Source organism: Ischnura elegans, chromosome 10, assembly GCF_921293095.1.
Source record: "Ischnura elegans chromosome 10, ioIscEleg1.1, whole genome shotgun sequence".
Lineage (NCBI taxonomy): Eukaryota > Metazoa > Arthropoda > Insecta > Odonata > Coenagrionidae > Ischnura > Ischnura elegans.
This window is the reverse complement of record NC_060255.1, coordinates 90,301,991-90,319,411: the sequence shown is the minus strand read 5'-3', so window position 1 is coordinate 90,319,411 and position 17,421 is coordinate 90,301,991. Positions and strand designations below refer to the sequence as shown.

At 37.8% G+C, this 17,421-nt stretch overlaps 1 protein-coding gene across 3 annotated transcripts in view; it reads left to right on the top strand.

The window, feature by feature from the left end:
* Nucleotides 1-17,421, top strand: part of LOC124167206 (heterogeneous nuclear ribonucleoprotein L) — a 313,940-nt gene that overhangs the window by 291,437 nt on the left and 5,082 nt on the right. For 2 of the 3 annotated variants that reach the window (XM_046545053.1, XM_046545051.1), the window contains 3 exons: nt 12,245-12,322; nt 14,967-15,141; nt 16,592-16,621. In XM_046545053.1, coding sequence (XP_046401009.1) covers nt 12,245-12,322; nt 14,967-15,141; nt 16,592-16,621 — 283 coding nt within the window. The remainder of the gene's footprint in view (nt 1-12,244; nt 12,323-14,966; nt 15,142-16,591; nt 16,622-17,421) is intronic. The other variant, XM_046545054.1, reaches the window with a different exon arrangement.

Here is a 17,421-nt window from a genome sequence, read left to right as displayed (position 1 = left end):
AGCGTTCTTGACCACTGAAGGAAATATTCCGCTAGTCAGAGCTCTAGCTGGGCATTATTCATGAAATTGATTTTAGGGGACTTTCGATAGGCATAGCTTTCTTCCTTGCTACTGGCAAAAATTAAGAGAAAGTGAAGCTTTATTCAACTTCTTACAGCCACTAGTCAAGGGATGCCGATTGAAGATGTTGTGAACTAGGACACACACTTCTCAATTTCTCAGGTCATTAGAGAAGCTTAGTTACGTGGAAGTAAGTCACCACGAAAGGACCGTAAACCAGCGTGTAAAAGGTTGTGTAAATTTACAGGAAGATAGCTCTCAAGTTTTGGTTTTATTAAATTGTTTATAACTTTCTATTGACCATGAACGACTCACTTCTTTCGCGTCACTCTCTACGAAAAGTAGGTAAAGAATTTGTCAACTCTCTATCAATTTTTTCTGTTCCATTTTTCTCATTTGGGAAATATTTTAAGAGTCCATAATGCTGTATTTTTTCCGCAAGAATTAAAAAAAATAGTGAGAATCGTTTTCCTCATGAATTTCCTTTTTTGTGGAAAGATTTTGTTCTCCTGGGATATCTACAGATTAAATAGCTCGGAAATGGACGTTTTTTTCTACTTTCGATATAGCACAATCGCTGTAATTCTATTGCGATTACATTATCATGGGCGATATCGATGTCGATATCTAAATGGAAGGCGATGTGAGAAAGCACATGTGTATTATCTTCATGAATGTTTGTGCAAATCTGGCGAATTTCGTAGTTAACCTGGTATTTATAATGAAATATTTAGGGGCTCTCCTGGGTCCAAGGGGTAAACAGTTTTATCCAACTTAAAGAGACGCGCTTTATCATAACAAAGATCAAGCATATATATTAGTGAAATGTTTTAAATATATTCGTGAAAATACAACTTTTTTTATTCCACGCCGAGATGGTTTAGAGGCTTAAAGGAATCCAAACCTTGTACCTAATAATCCTTTTGAAACATGTTTCCGAGTCAGCTAGGAAAATAATTTCCTGGTCTTCGCGAATAGTATTTCCTCCTGGAACACAAATAACTTCTCAGTTTGAATGAGGTAAAAACTTGAAGACTCAAAATGCTTAAAATGTTTGCAAAATCATATCCAAGGGGACTGCCTTGAGGAGACCCAATTCCATCCCACGAAAGGCTGATTTCTGTTGCCACTTCGATCGCATTTTAATCGGTTTTCAAAAATGTCCGTGGCGCGATAAAGAGTTCCATGCGATCCAGTACGTATTTGTATCCAATATTTTCCAGTAAAATATTTGTTTTTGCGAGGAATAGCATTGAAAAGCTGTGAATTGGATGGATAACATCTTCATGCAAATAAATTTCGGTCAACAGCTCTAAATATACCTTATTTCCCTATGAAACACGGATCAATTTGTCCGTCAGCGACACGAGTGGCGACTTTTGTAAACCCATTTAAATGCGTGGTAAGTGACAGCAACATTATAGGCCGACTTGAGGATCCTGTATTGTGTTATTTGCGATCATATATCGTATCTCATTTGCCCTTACACCTTATATGCCATGCGATGACTGTTTTCACTGATATTACAGAAGAGGGTCATCAAGTCGGCCTCTAAACGAGTTGTCACCCACCGTGAATGGGTTTGCATAAGTCGCCACTCGCGTCGCTGGCGGACAAAGTGATCCGAGTTTCACGGGGAAATAAGGTATAATTAGGGGTATTGACCGAAATTTATTCACACGATGATGTGATCTATCAAATTCATTGCTTTTCAACGCTATTCGTCACAATTAAAAACATTACACTGCAAAATATTGGAAAAAAAGTGGATCGCATTGCAATCGTTACCGCGCCGCGGACATTTTTTAAACCGATAAAAATTCGACCGAAGTGGCAGTAGAAATCAGCCTTATATGGGATGGAATTGAACCTCCTCTATGCAATCCCTATGACTGCAGTAGGTACAGATAGGTATCCCTACGCACGATATCTTTGTGCGAGGTAGAGTCGATGCTCGCATGTTTTTGGGCGGGCGATGTTGAGCATCGTGGCCCTGGGTGCCTCGATCCTCCCTTCCCTCAATTCGACTTATCGCCTCCGCGTTCGAGCCCTTTCGCCCGTCTCCTCACGCGCTCCGCAACCCACCCACCCACCTCTCCAGCCCACCCCCTCACCAACACACTGATAATAAAGTCCTTTATCCATCCACCTTATCCCCTTCTCCTCTGCCTCCTTTTCTCTCTTCCCCCCCGTTCGCGCAGCAGCTACCTCTCAATTCTTTCGCCTCTTCAATCCCCGGGTCTCAAGAGCCCGTTCCCCCCGGGTGAAGACGAACAATGCCAGCCTATTTCGGCTACTTTTCGGGAGGAAAAAATATTTTTTTCTTTCATTTCGCCCTCTCGTTTATGTTTTAATTTGAAACCCTGGTCCCCTGCTCAAATGGGTTATTTTTTTGATTGCCCGACATCCAAAGTGGCATGTTGAACTCGTAGAGTTAATGGCTTCATTTCGTCTTGTCGTAGTTTTCTTTTACTTTGCTTGTAACTGTGGGGGATATCAGCGTAGTGGAGACTAACAAGATTGCTTTTGGTAGTAGTAGTAGGTTGGTGTGCGAGCAAATTGTCTGCGATAATCTAAAACATGCCCTCAGGTTGGTCCCTCCTTACCTCTTTTCTTAGTTTGACCGAAAGGAATAATAATTGCGGTTAGGTCTGTCTGTTTTTGAGTATTATCTATTGCTTCATTTTGCTGAATTTTATATTAGCCAATTATATTAACTATCCAATGTTTGTGTATGTCATGGTCGATCAATTTCACTTAAAAATTTCCTTTAAGAAAATTCAGGCCTTTCTGTTAAGGCCTTCAGAAAATATACATTTGACATTTTTTGTGTGAAATAGGGATAGCTGGAAAGTTTTAGCGGATTTTGGAACAGATATGCCGATTCGTGAAATATTAATTAATTTCACATAAGGTTAGCATATATCTTTTTTTAAATGCCTTGCTATGGACGTCGATTGAAGATACCGAAGAGTTTTTACGTTGGAGCTATAAGTAGCGCTTTCAAATTGTTCTTCCAGGGTACTAGCCTCCTTTGTCGCCAATAACCTTGCCTATGAAGTAGATGTTTCTGATACCAAGTGAAGACTACATGTAGATGTAATCGGAACTGTTCGCGAAAAATTTCATTAGAAGTTGTTTAACGGTTTTGCGTGGGCGGGGCGCAACACCTCATTTCTCTCGAGGAATACTCGATGGACTCTTGCTTCGGTGTTCTTTCTTAGTACTCGAGCACTACAATTGAGGTCTAAAGATGAGCTGCTATCTTCCAGCAAATATTTACGAAGAATGTAATCCGGAAGGAAACAGGTAGGAAATAAAATCTCCGTGAACGATTTCGCAGCTGACTTGGGCAGCTTTTCACAAGGAGGGGAATTAGGAGTTAATGTAACAAGAGTCAGGCTCCTAATCAGAACCTGATGGGGTCGTTCACTCCGGCCCGTAATCGCAATTTAATAAGATAAGTCGGTGGGAGGATGGGAATGATGGCTTATGAAGGGAAAAAGTCGTCCTCTTTCTGCCATTTTCTCATAACTTGAAAAGGAAAAAAAGGAAAAGTTTCCACCCATATTTCATGAGTTAGTGACGTCACCAAAGTTTTGGTTCATTAAGTCCTTTAAAAAGATCCGAACCTTGACAGAAAGAATCGCTCATCATTGTTAATGACAACGAACCATATGAAATGGGTCGTGAGGCCAAGAATCGGTGAGCCGCTCAGCACGAGTGAGTGGCGTCATCAACTTAACATCAAGTGAGGTGATCCCGTCGGTGAGGAAACGAAAAACTCAAAAATTCGCTTCTTTTTATATTTCAAACTCTTCCGCTATCGACAATGATAAAAAAATGTTGAAACAACCCATCCTTCTCCCCGTAGCTGAAAAATAGGTCGCCGAGATATTATTTTCTGTTTTAATTGGCATTTGAATTTTTCTTCTGGGCTTTTCAATTTAATCTAAAGTAGTCGTATTTGTTGGTAGGCATCTTAGTCATTTAGTCCTCAAATTTTTCGCTTGCAGTTTTTTTGTGTGTCGTAGAGCTTTCGACAATAATCCTGGCTCTGCGGCCGCGAGCGAGAAGAATGGGCGATCCGCCTGGAACTCGGAGATAGCGTCGAAAATTGCTCGCTCTTCTTTTCCTTCCGTCATTATTTGTGGCATAAATCGATTTGACAGAAGCGGAGAGGAAAAAGAAGCAATTTTCCCTCGAGACGCGCCCTCAAAGTCAATTGCAGAGGCGTGTTGAGAAAAGAATTGCGTGAATTGGGATCACGTGGGCTCTCGACTTGGACAGGATTACCCGGGAGAAATTCATTCTCCGATGGAATGTCCTAGCCATGGAGACCGTTGATGAGGGTTAGACAGGCGGGGTGGTGAAAAAAAACCTACAAATAAATGGTATTCGATGCGACGTTGACTTGATACTGGTGGGAGTCGGTTTGCCTTCTAAATAACCCTTTGCTAAATTTTAGAATACCTTGTAGAATTCATTTTCTCTTGGTTCAGAATGTGGTAGATGTCCCATAATAAACCGGGTATTAAGGTTATTCATTTTAGCGTGTTGTCAATAACCTCAAATAATATTTTTTCTGTTGAAATAACTTTGCTTCCTCATTTTATGGGACGTTGAAGCTTTTTTTCTTCTTCGAAATCGTTAATAGTTACGAACGACGTTCTCCTAACTCCTAAGGGGGCCTACTTCGAAATGCCATATTAGTAGTCTTGCAATGGTAAATAATATTTTTCAGTTTCAGTAACCGGCTTTCTCCCGAATCGCGTTATGAATTAGATGTAGCCGTGACTATGCTAATCAAAGGAAATTCACACTACAATTAAAGTATACTACTTCCATACGTATGTTCCGCGGGAGAAAAATCGTTCGACCTGACCGGCAGAAATGTCAATGTCAATGGGAGAGGATAATGCGTGAATTTTGGACGTGAATAATCTGAGCGTCGGGTCTCCAAGAACCTTTTTCGTCAAAATGACGCAAAAACTCGTTTTAATTTACGAGACTCTTGTGTCCACATTGGGGTCATTGTATTATTTGGACTGTTAAATGCAGTTTTCAGGAAAATGTCTTGGTATGTCGCTGGCTGGAGCAAGGTCTTTTTCCCACAAATGCGCTAAGGTATGATCCCCGCAATCCTTCAATTCTTGGCTAGAAATGCGTCTGTGAGAGAAGGTTTGCCGAATTCCTTGCGAGGACGTTTCATGATGGGTGTGGAAGTGCGGAAAATCTGCGCGCCCATCCTCGAGGTCTTGCATTCAATCGCAGATGCCAGCCCTCTGCTTGGAGATCTTGCCTTGAATGGAGTGAGGCCCCTTCACCGACCTTCTTCGTAGTACGCGCTCCTCTGCTGATCGCCGGCTCGGACACGTATATCGGGAAATGGGAATGCCTTTCCCCAGGACTCCTCCTCCCACTGCCCCTTTATATCCTTCCCGCCTCTTCCCGGTCCCATTTGACTGGCGCCCGCCCCCCTCCTACCCGTACTGCGCCAAGCGGTGCCCCGCGCGCCTTCCCCGTCCACCTCCCCGACTGTCGCTATCGACGCCGCCTCCCGTTTGACTGGCGGGGATCCCAGGGTCCATCCTTCCCAACCTCCACCCTTCTCCACCGTACTCGGTCGGGATGCCTCGGCAACCCGGGAGAGATAACCCGCCACTCGCCAAGCTTCCCCCGTTGCATTTTTTGATCTCACTGGTTATTGACACCAGTGGTAGGACTCCTACCTCGTGGTGATAAGGGTGCAATTGTTGTGGCTCCTGTGGCGCCAGAAGTTTAAGCGTATCTCTTGGAATGTTGGTACCCTGTCAAACCCTCGAGATCACTTAGTCGTCAGTGAAAGATTTTTTCGAAATTATTCGAAGGAAATTGTTGTACATTCTAGGACTTTAAATTATGGTCATCGTAATTATTTATGGTGAAAATCTTTTTGGGGCATTCGTTTCAGTATTTTCAAATTTCGTCCCTGCAGGTCTTAAAAGAAACACTATTTGAAACGTGCTTCGTAAAAGATACTCGTTGATAAAGTTATTTGGATATGAAAATGCTTGTGAAATCAGCGATCTCAGCTCCGGTTCTAATTTCTTGCTTTGCTTTTAATTTTTTTCCTGTTGTTACACTTATTACTTCTTATCTCTTATTCATGGTATACGAATGAGAATATGAGTTGAAGGACTCGTCTTCACCTGTAGTGACACGGAGGAAGAGCATCTTAGATAGTTAAAAAGTACGAGTTTGTGCTGCCTCTTCTTTTTTATTCTTATGATTTTTATAAGAGAAAAATTTGTCTAAGAAATATGCGTACTATTCTCCTTATTTCTCTCGTCGAATTTAGGTAAAAGAAGTGATTTTGTTTGGGCACACTGATGATCGAAGTTCGTGGGAGTTAGGTGAGGAATTGAAGAGTTTTATCTTGATAGGAGCGACCCCGTAATTAATTTTTTGATCGAATCTCATCACTCCGCTTGAGTGACTACTCGCATCCGCTTTTTCTTTACATAATCCACGATGTCTGCTCTGCGGTGATATCTCGGCCACGAGATCTAATGAACGGTACGAATCTATCCAATCGGAAACCCAATCGACTGGGCCACATTCGTGGCTGTGGCGTGATCCCCGGCAGTTATATTAGCCGTCCCAGCGTCTGATGCGATGTGGTGGAACTCGGCGTCGATTCCTCTTTGATCTCCCTCGCTCTCCGCCTGGTCGAGGATGCGGTCGGCGATTCGTCAAACTTAGACCTCGATTTCATTTCCATTAGCGCAGAGGGCATTTCGGAATTCCGCATCGGAGAGTCGATCTTTTTCGCAACTAGGCCATATTTCACTTTCCTAGTGCAGCAAATAGTCCTGTGGTGTCTTTTTTTTTAATTTCCGAAATGCTCTTTTCGCCCGCCGATCGTGTATCTCTTCAGTGACAGTATTTTAGATCAATAATCATGCCCGGAAAGCCCCTTCATTTCGAGTCCACCAAAATTGATTAGCCAAATTATTTTTGGGTCAATCGATTTATGTCCCTCTCAATGAGTGAAATTGCTTGTTTATGGGCCTGAACCCTGGAAGTTATTTTATATCATTTGGCCGTTTTGGATTCTTATAATTTGGAATTTTCCGACGTCAATTCTTTAAAAATTTTCCATTAAATTTTTAATTTGAGATATCTTGTACACATATATTTCATTGTCTTTTTGAGATTTTTTCCTGATATTTTCAACCTTTAACTGCTATCGTGGTTTTTATTAATTTTTATTTTCCTTGTCAAAGCCTTATTTTTGTGAGCTCCTCACTGACCTGTTTTATCTAGTATAAAGGATTAAATTCAGTGATATATAATTGCCCTTAAAAAGTTTTAAGTATTGTTTTGTTTACGCCTAACGTGAGAACAAGAATTTCTGTGTAGGTATTCGGTAAGTCTTTGGTAGATGCAAAAATTTCTACTCTGTGCAATGAGCACCCGAAAGAGCTAGATGCCAAATGCTTGGGCAAATATTATTTTGTGCCCTCAAAAAGCTTAAATACTTCTTAGCACTTGTCTTCTGGTTATTATTAAGGGGTAAAATTTCACCATATTCAGCCTATTGAGGTCTTGTGCTCGATAGAATCTCCTTAATAAAACGGCTTTTTTTTCGTCCGTACGTTTTCCACTCGTATATCATTGAAGACGCTCGTAATTAACCACAGAGCGTGTATTTTTGTGGACATAATTATTTGTAGACCTTGGTTTGGACTGCTTTGGCTATTAATTTAATACGAGCGTGATGCGCCCGCTCCCAGCGGGCTTCCCCCGCTCTTTTCAATGCAGGTCCACAGAGGGATAGGCGCGTTTTTAATTTTAAAATGTAGAAAAATAGGCAGGGTCTTATGTACAAATTTAATTGGAATGTTCATGTACAAATTGAGGTCAGAGAACCTCTTTAAACACAACATTGGAAGTAATTACACTACCTCTGTTAAACGCACATGATGACTCATACTTACGTATCAACAGGAGACTTGAATGTGGAATCAGTCGCATTTTGATAAAAGTTATTTAAAGAATGCGAGATATTGTTGCAAATGACTAATGTATCAGTTTGTGCGCCGTTAACGTCAGGAATATTTACCGGTTTTTGATTTTTTAAAAATTATTTAAAAACCAATTTTAGGAAATAATAGCAATATTTAGGAAGTAAGATATGCTTTCGCATCTTCTTTAATAAATTCTGTGCATTTTGGTACCTCATTTGAAGAGTTTGGTTGCGTATAAGTTGAGAAAAAGGTATCTATACAGTAGAAATAATGTAGAAGATAGTTAAATGCAATTCTCACTTCGCTGATTTCATCCGCGGCCTAAGTGTTTGCCACTATTTTTTCGTCATAGAGTAATATTATCAAAGAATAGGAAGCAAAGTTGAAATTCAGTCTTACAGATACTCAGATGCCTGCATTTCGGAGGGTCTTCCGCAATTACCTGTCATTATAATTTATCGTAATGCAGTTATAGTATATATATGGAAGTTTTTAAAAATCACAACCGAAATTCGTTCGCCCGAAATGCGGATTGGTGGTGCAGCGACGCATTTTTCGTCGAAGCTCGCAGACTCCCGGATCGATTCGAAATTAGCGTATTACGACGCCGACTCCCGACAGCGTGTCCGCGAACTCTCGACTACTCCCGTATTTTTTTTTACCTTCGGAGTTCTCTATTACTTACACGCTTTCGTATTGTTTAATTTTCTCGCCGTTAGCTGGAAGCGGTGTAGTTTATTTGGCTGCATCCTCGGAAAAATCGTGGAAAATACGCAAGTGCCTGCGTAAAGCAGAAATATTTTTTGTGCTGAATAATTCTAGAATTGAATGTTCCTGTGTACTATGGTCGCGACCGCCTAGTTTTTATGCGTAATAATTAGAATAATATACTTACGTTATGTCGTTTTTTTCCTGTATTTTCTCGCATTCACAATTGTGTTAAAAAGTTCATGGATGGGCATGTAGTTTAAGTTTTTATTATTTTCCATCGATCCTTGTAAATGTTACGTCTGCCACAACAATTGTCATTCTTATTGCTGGTTGTTTATCTATCGTCAATGAATCATAATGTCGATGATTATGGGAACCTATTTAAGGAAATGTGATTTCCAACATCTGTGGTCTTTAAAAAACTAGTCGAATTTATTATAAGAGTGAGTGACATCTTTGTTTGCCTGAAAATTTATTAAACTGCTGACTTGGTATTTATTTTGATATCTATATTTTGGTATTTCGATTAAATTACGTATGTGAAATTGAAGTATCTTTTTCTGTGAAAACTGTGTTTGTTTATTGTGTCATTCGGAATTTTTGTAAAGTTATATTTGATGCATCATATAAAATCTGGAGGCTATATTTTTCCATGCCTGTTAAGATGAAACTTTGTAGTAAAGTGTGGTATTTATATTTTTATCTACGGAATGTCCCTTTCATGCTTTTCTATCCCTTGCACGTGCAGGATTCTCAGTCAAGTGTGTAGTATGAGTGAAATATTTTATTTGCTTTGAATTTGTGCTTTTTGTGATGAGTTTTTGCCAACAAAAACGTTTGGTAATTTGGATGCATGCACAACTTCTAGGTAGCACGTTAAATGTTATGTTACTTGATTTTTAAGGGTAATATAACGTTGTTGTATTTAACCTTTGTGCTACTATGTTGTAGTTTAGTTTTTATGAAGCAATTTTAGTGGTGTGCCAGGAAACTAATTTTTAAACCTATTGTGCTTGTTATTCATTTTGAGCATTTTGTACATTAATCATCTTTTTGTGAGCATTGAATTTCATTTTTGTCAAGTTAAGCTTTTTAATCCGGGAACACAAACTATATAGCATGTTTGGGATAAGTTTTTGGATACTGTTTTACTTCAATTTGACCTTATATGCCTGGATTCTGGGTTTGGTGGAAATTGCCGGTGCCATTATTCGATACGACTCCTCGAAAGAAGTTCATCTAAAGTCGATAGAATATTGGTTTGACTATAATGAAACTTGCCAAGTAATGTTTTGGTTCAACTATTTTTCTATGAAATGATGGATAGCTAGGGAACGATAACTGCTGATCGCATAGAAGAGATGTATTCGTGAAAACATCTTAATCCAGTTATTAAGTCATTGAGTATGGGATGCAATTGTAGCTTTAAACATACAAATAAATTTCTGTGAGGTAATAATTATGTTGGCTTACTGAAAGTTTTTGGATGGTGTGGTAGCCATATGGGCTGCTGATCGAGGAGTTCTGGGTTCAAATCCAGAGGAAAGGAACTGGACCCCGTGACCCTGAATGTGTGAAAATTACGTACTTGTGGCTTAGTCTGGGTTGAAATCTGCCCTCACCTATCATAACTTATTACGTTTAGGTTAAATCAGTGAGTGTGTGAATGACTGATCGTATATTATTACATAGTTGTTTCAGTTTAGGTTACATTTATTTGGAAGCTTATACTCACCAAATGAAATGAGGAATAAAATTCAAGTCTCACCACTTCTGTTTGGTCTATTTGTCCATATTCGCTTCACTGGTGTATGAAGACATCAAATTTTTGATAGTGTGCCTGTGAACCGAAACTCTCCCTATGTCATGTTTATATCAGGTTTGATTCGTCTACATCAGGGGTCTCCAAAATACGGCCCGCGGAGGGCTTTCATCCGGCCCGCGCACTCCTTTCAAGAAGTATGCGATTCTTGCTCGTTTAACTCTGTGAGACGCCGCTAGAAGTATTGCAGTGCTGTACTGCACGTCAAAGTCTCCTTCAACTGTTCGTAAATAAGAAATACGCCACTGGATACTTCAGTAGACGTTGGTATCGAATACTTCAGTCATCGGCAAATTTGCTATCTGGCCCACGGGAACTTGGAATGTGGCCCTCGTGGCCTAGTAAATCGGAGCCCCTGGTCTACATCAATCTTATCAATAAGTCCTTGGGTGGGATAATATTTTTGCCCACATTCATTACAATTAAACTTTTCACCATTTCATTTCATTACATAGGTTTTTATTTTCTATGTTCAAGTAAATCATTTACATGAAAACATGAGTAGCAAACTTAATGATGGATGTGTTCCTTTATTTCAATAAATTCCACATTTATTTGTGCAAAAATATGGCTAATCATAATTCAGTAGACGACTTGGGTTTTCTCAATGAATCCCATAATCCCTCTTGCATAAATTTGGTATTTGACACATCTTTTTATTCAATTTTTGCTGTCTCTAGCCTGATATAAGGGTAGGCAATTCTTTGTGAATTACATGAATTGCTCGTTATTGAACAGAATGGAATTCATTACACCCAGTTGGTACTCTACATTGGCAAAACAGTCCTTGGAAAACTGTTATATACACTGCAATTCCATCCTCTTGAACTTGTGTTAACTACTGCCAAGAACTTCTTGTGTGTTTTGTTTGAAATAATTCATGCATACTTGTTACATTTAATTACCATTGACTCCATGGAAAAGTATTTTCTCATGAATTTGCCCTAAGCTACTTTCAATGATTTAAAATCCTTCAGTTTGGCACAGATTTATTGGTTTTAGTGACTTAACTTAGGATGAATGCTCAAAGAAATCGTCATGGCTTTATAATCACTGCATTCTGGACATGTGGTGGTATATTTATGATTATTTAGGAGTTCAATAATTTTCTCATTGCATGGTATTTCATCTACTAAAGACTATGATTAGTTTTTTACTATTTTTGTTTTTTTCTTCGACTTATGTCTTTTTGTCTTCTGCTTGATGTGACGTGAAAGACTGATGGTTTAATCACTGGTGCCAGGGCTCAGGCTCCTTTACAACTTTCTTGCATAGAAAATTTTATTATAATTTACTATTACTTCATTAGGCCTTTAAGAGTAGCTATTTATATTACTATCGCTGATGATAGTGTAGTTGTGGATATATAGGCAGAGGAGGCATACAATTGACGTTGGTTTCCCAATTTCTTCAGCTACTGTGGAAAGAGTTCCCCAGGGATTCAATAGCCTTCAAGATTATAGAAGATCTGAACTTGGTATTCGAGAACAGTGCTTAGTTTGAATAGCTATAGTGGATTTTAGATAGATCCTTTTTTAAGTGAGGACTCTACTGAAGCTGACATGTTTAGTGACCTTCCACTCAGCATTCGACATTCACCGTGCCCTTCCTTACGAATGATATGTTCTCCGTGTTGCAGGAAAGCCAGAGTCCATGAGTGGTCGCCCAGCTCCATTGTTGCAAGAGCCACGTTATGGTGCAGGCCCACAGCCCTACAGTAAGTAGTGGACTTCTTCGGCTATCATAATAATGGCATCTGATATCCCTGCAGTGATACTGCTCCTAGCTGTGTTTCTAATTTGCTTCGTGAGAGATTTATCTGTAGTGCAATGCACGTTCGTCCTGTGGACCAGATAGTGATTGGGTGTTTTTGGAGACATTCCTGTAGTGAGACATCGTTAAATTCATTCCTGCATGTGGTAACTGCCTTTAATTTGCCCATGGAATATCCTGGGCTAAAGTCCTTCAAAACTGTTGCGTGCATAGGTAAATTAAAAATGATCCATTTTATGCATGTCATAATTGTTTGCATTAACGATGGTACTTTTGAGGTATTTGGCACAGTGAAAAAAATATCAGACAGCGGTATCTCATGCGAGTCATCAATGAACAGGGTGTTTGAATGACCCTATAGGTTTAATTTTTAATGATATGCCATCTTAATAATTGCTCTGCATCATTTTGAGGTAATCAATCAATCAATCAATTCTGCTAGGAGGCTAAAGCATAAGATCCTTTTCAAAGCTCAATTTTGCAAATATATCTTTAGGAAATGTAAGAATATTCAAGATAGTTTCCAAGCTGGTGGCATTTATTCTGTTTGTACATCTAAACAGTTTCTGTGCTCATAAACCTTTTAAAGTATTCTGTGCAAATGAGAACTGTAGAGATAGGAGTAACAATTGAATGTGAATATTCTACCTTCGAGTATCAGCTGTAATTAGTATCATGGCGGGATCCTGATCTTTGTGTTATGCTACATTTTGAGAATGAAGTACCTAGCCAAGTCACTCTTTGGTCCCCGGAAAGCCTGAAGTTTTTTTCAATCTGGGTCTTAGATTTTATCAATTTTTTTATGTAGATACGTTCTTCCCCATTCTCATTCTATCTAATTCTTAGCTGAAAAGAATTATAATTACTTAGGTAGGTTGATGTTAGCACTGTATACACAGGAAAAAAATACAGCATCTATTTAGTAATGGCTTGTGGCTATTTTATTTATGATGGTCATAGGTGTTAAATTTACTCTGTTAAATGAGTATTGAAAGCAATCAGTCTTTATCTTGTTAATGGATGTCTGTATTTCCTATCCTTATAACCCGTTTATGATATTGTTTTAAAACCTTGTATAACTTGATTAGTGGGGAATAAGTATGCCTCTGTAGAAATTTTATGTATTCAATAGCTTTCTATAATATGCAATAGATTTGTCAAAATAAAGGCATTTTTAAAATTCTGTTTGCTCGCAATTTCGTGAAATTTCTCGTTATAAAAGGTAACATTTACATGGAATTGCTCACTTACATTTTGTTAACTAATTTCTTTTATATGGTTCAATTGGAACTGTTAGTATGTTTTAATTTTGTTGTGTGTACAATTTGGTTATAAAAAGTATCCTGACTGCATGATTGCTTATAATGTGTGAAGATGCTTCAGTAGAAATTGTCCTTAATATTTCTTTCACCTTGTATATGGCATTTATTCTTAGTTGCATGATGTATGGTTTTGCTAAAAGTGTATGTTTTAGGCTATTAACATTAAGCCTGGAGTCATTTCACGGTTGATTTATCCTGCTTACCTAAGTTTTTCCTCAGTAGTTGATTGGACTGGATCATATTTACTCTGATGTGTCAGTGTTTTATCTAACGTCTTACTAAGTGAGCATTGATAAATAAAAAAAGAAACCACAGTATGATGTTATATTTCCATAGGGTCTTAAAGTTGAATATTCAGCTTATGGTACTCTTATATTTCATCAACAGAGTGTAATAAAACTAAACAGCCTGAGACCACTAATCCTGTTATGAGTATCCTGGTAGTATGAAGTAGGGAAAATTGACTTCCTCATTTACTCTATGTTAGGAGTTTTTTTGCATGTTACATGAGAAAAGTCGGTCTTTTAAAACTGTAGAATTTTGTGGCTAACCTATGCGCTGTAATCATTCGTTCATGCTTCCTTAATTTAATATTTGTTTTGTCGCATTAGTTTGTATATTTTCCGTCTAAGGTAGTATTTTATTGCAATATTAGTTTTATTACTTTCTAAACCTGTACACAGTGATGGGGAAAAGTTTCCAGATCTTCCTGTGAAATTCTACTTGAAAGTAAATAAACAATTGTTTGAACATCTGTGAGAGTTTCTTATATTGTTCCTTTTGTTAGGGATAAAATCCCATGGTATTAGTAGTAAGGTATTTCTGTAAAACCCTTCCGAAAAAATTTTATATCAGTTTATATTTCCTATTTTAACCTGCATCAACATATTATGAGAGCATATTTTGCTGTCTATTCAAGGGAAGAGTTGGGTTATCTTTTGAAGAATTGATTTCACAGACAATTATGCACAAATTTAGCTAATTTATATTTCTAGTACTGCATACTATGTCCTTAGTTTTTTTTATTGCTAATTGCAAAAGCTGAGAATTTTTTGTTGGGTTCTTTAGGAAGTTGGTGTTTTTTTCTGTGAATCTTTAATAAATAGAATCCCGGATGATTATTTTTTATTTTTATTACTGTGACTATCTTTTCATTTTTTTTAAATAATTATTTTGGTATTGTAATATAATTGCTTTTGTGGTAGTTCGAATGGAAATTGAGGAAAGTCTGTCTGAAAATCACGTTTTTTTTTTAATGTTGCGCAGGAAGCGAGGGTGGTTTGCGAGGTGGGGGTGGTGGTCAGGCCCTCCCGCCACAACTGGCCTATGCCCCTGGCCCTGATCGGTACGAGGACGGAGGTGGTTATGGGCACCAGGGTCGACCAGGGGGTGGTGCCCCAGCGTATGCTGACCACTACCCATCAGATCGATATGTTGACAGGTAAGGCCAAGTAGCATAGACATTTCATCTCATTCTTTCCTAGCAATATTTGAAGCATCATTGCTGCAGCATAAAATTTAGCTCGTATAATGTGGTGGCTGATTTTTATCTGGCTTGCTTTTCCAGTTAATATTCTGTTTCCAGGTGTTTTTTTAGGTTAGATTCTGAGTCTCAGTCACTGCAGTCAACTCTCTGTAATCTAATGCAATTGATTGCGAGTTAGAGGAGAGAGAATTGGTAGAAGCATCTGAAAAGCATTGAAGTTGTAGTAGTATGTAATACTTGTCTCTTTGCTGGTTACCAAATATTTTACATAATGGCGTAGAAGTTAAGTGTTTGTTTTGGACAATTCAAAATTCTTTTTTGATGCATTTTTACTTTCAAATTATAAATTTGTAGGAGAAAATACAATTGATCGAAACTGAGCATATTAGCTGAGAGCTTATATGAGAATTGACTGCAGTTATAGGTTTTTCTTTGAATTATGGTACTTACCTCACCTCCGGAGCTTGGTTAATTTTGCATTATTGCTTGGAAGCATTTTCTGCTTGTATTTACTGCTCAAGCCATTCATGCAGTAGCATTTTTTCCACAAAATTAGTGTATTTCATCTTTGAAGTTTGTGGTACATGAATGATGTGTTTGAATCTCGTGCATTCCTAATAATAATGCTCTTGAGGTTCAGTGGTAGATATATAACGTAATAATATTGACAGCCATGACATTACATTGACCAACTGCAATTCTTTATGACATGAAGGCTAAGGAAATTGTTGGGAACTGGAAATTGAGAATTTATATAAATTATTGTTGCAGAAAAATTATTGTTGTAAATCGTTTTAGTTTTATACTAAAGTTTTGGTAAATGTTAAGCTCATTCTATTTGCCTGATTAGTTGTGCATCTATTTAGGTATATATTTTTTACTCTTTGATAATCAATATTGCTGTATTATAAGGTATTAGAATAAAAAAAATCTTATCAGCTTACTATTTGAAACTTTTTGAATCCATCTATTTATTGCTAATTATGGATCTCATAGGTGCTTCATCTAAATTATTAATTTTGCTCCTTGCTTATGGGGTGCATTCTGCTTGTACTACGTATATTGGGTAAAATCGTTTTTTAAATTAATTAGTTGGGCATTTTTGTATGAGCACTTGTTCATCTTGATCCCAGTCAGAGTTTTTGTTTTAATTGTTGTATATTGAGACTATTAGTGAAATATTCTGTGGTTTTCTGACTCTTTTTATCGCTGAAGCCTATGGATGCCCAGTTGTTTGCCTTGCTTTATCCTTTTGCGATTACAGGAAATAAAAATCAATTGCTCTCATTATTATAGTGTAATTATTAAGCTTTTTATAGTAAAAAACTTTTATTTTGTGTATGCTATTGTTTTGTAAACTTTGTTTCACTTAGTCTTACAAGCTTTTAATCTCTACCTTCTGCAGGTGTGATTTAGACATCGGTTCTGGCATGAGGTAAGTGTGCTTTTTGAATCATATTTTCTTCTCGTAGCCATTTACCCATTTCACCCATTTACCTACATTATTGCCTTTGTATGAAATTTTCATTTAGCTTTTGGGTGCGTTATTAGCATCAGCTTGTAATGGACTTCATTTCACTGTGACCGCTTTTGAAAAGAGTAGTGTTCGAAGTTATTGCTAAAAAAGTGATGCTGTTGTTTTAAATTCTGGTATTTGATAGATTAATTGATTTTCCTCCATTAACATATGTTCTGTGAGGGTAAACTTCAGTTATAAAAGGGCGTCATTGAATAAAATTTTAGTTCTCTTTTTATAACATTACTTTGTCCTCCACTTTTTCCTTCAAGTTGTGGACTGATAGAATAATTTTGCTAAGTAGGATGAAAAGAAAGTAAAATAAATCTTGTTCATCACTGCTTGTAACTGGGGATATTCAGAAGAAATTTGCAAATCAGCCTTGCTTGGTTGTCTCCTAGTATGTTTACAGAGGCTGAAATCTGTCTATATTGTAATTAGAATGGAAGTGTAAAAAAATGGTTTTAAGTCATGTGAAACTGCTGACTTCCCTACGATAAACATTAGATTCAGAACAAGAGGTAATGGGATGTGGGATGGAACTTAAACTGCAATTTTTTTCATGCATGCTAATTGCTCATTACGTTATTAACTTCCTCAGCATAAGACAAAAAACTTCAAAAGTTATAGCGACCAGGATTGCTACTTCGAATGACTATGGTATGATAAATTTCTTTCATAAATATAAAGCTGACTCATGGAATGTACCAACCATTACA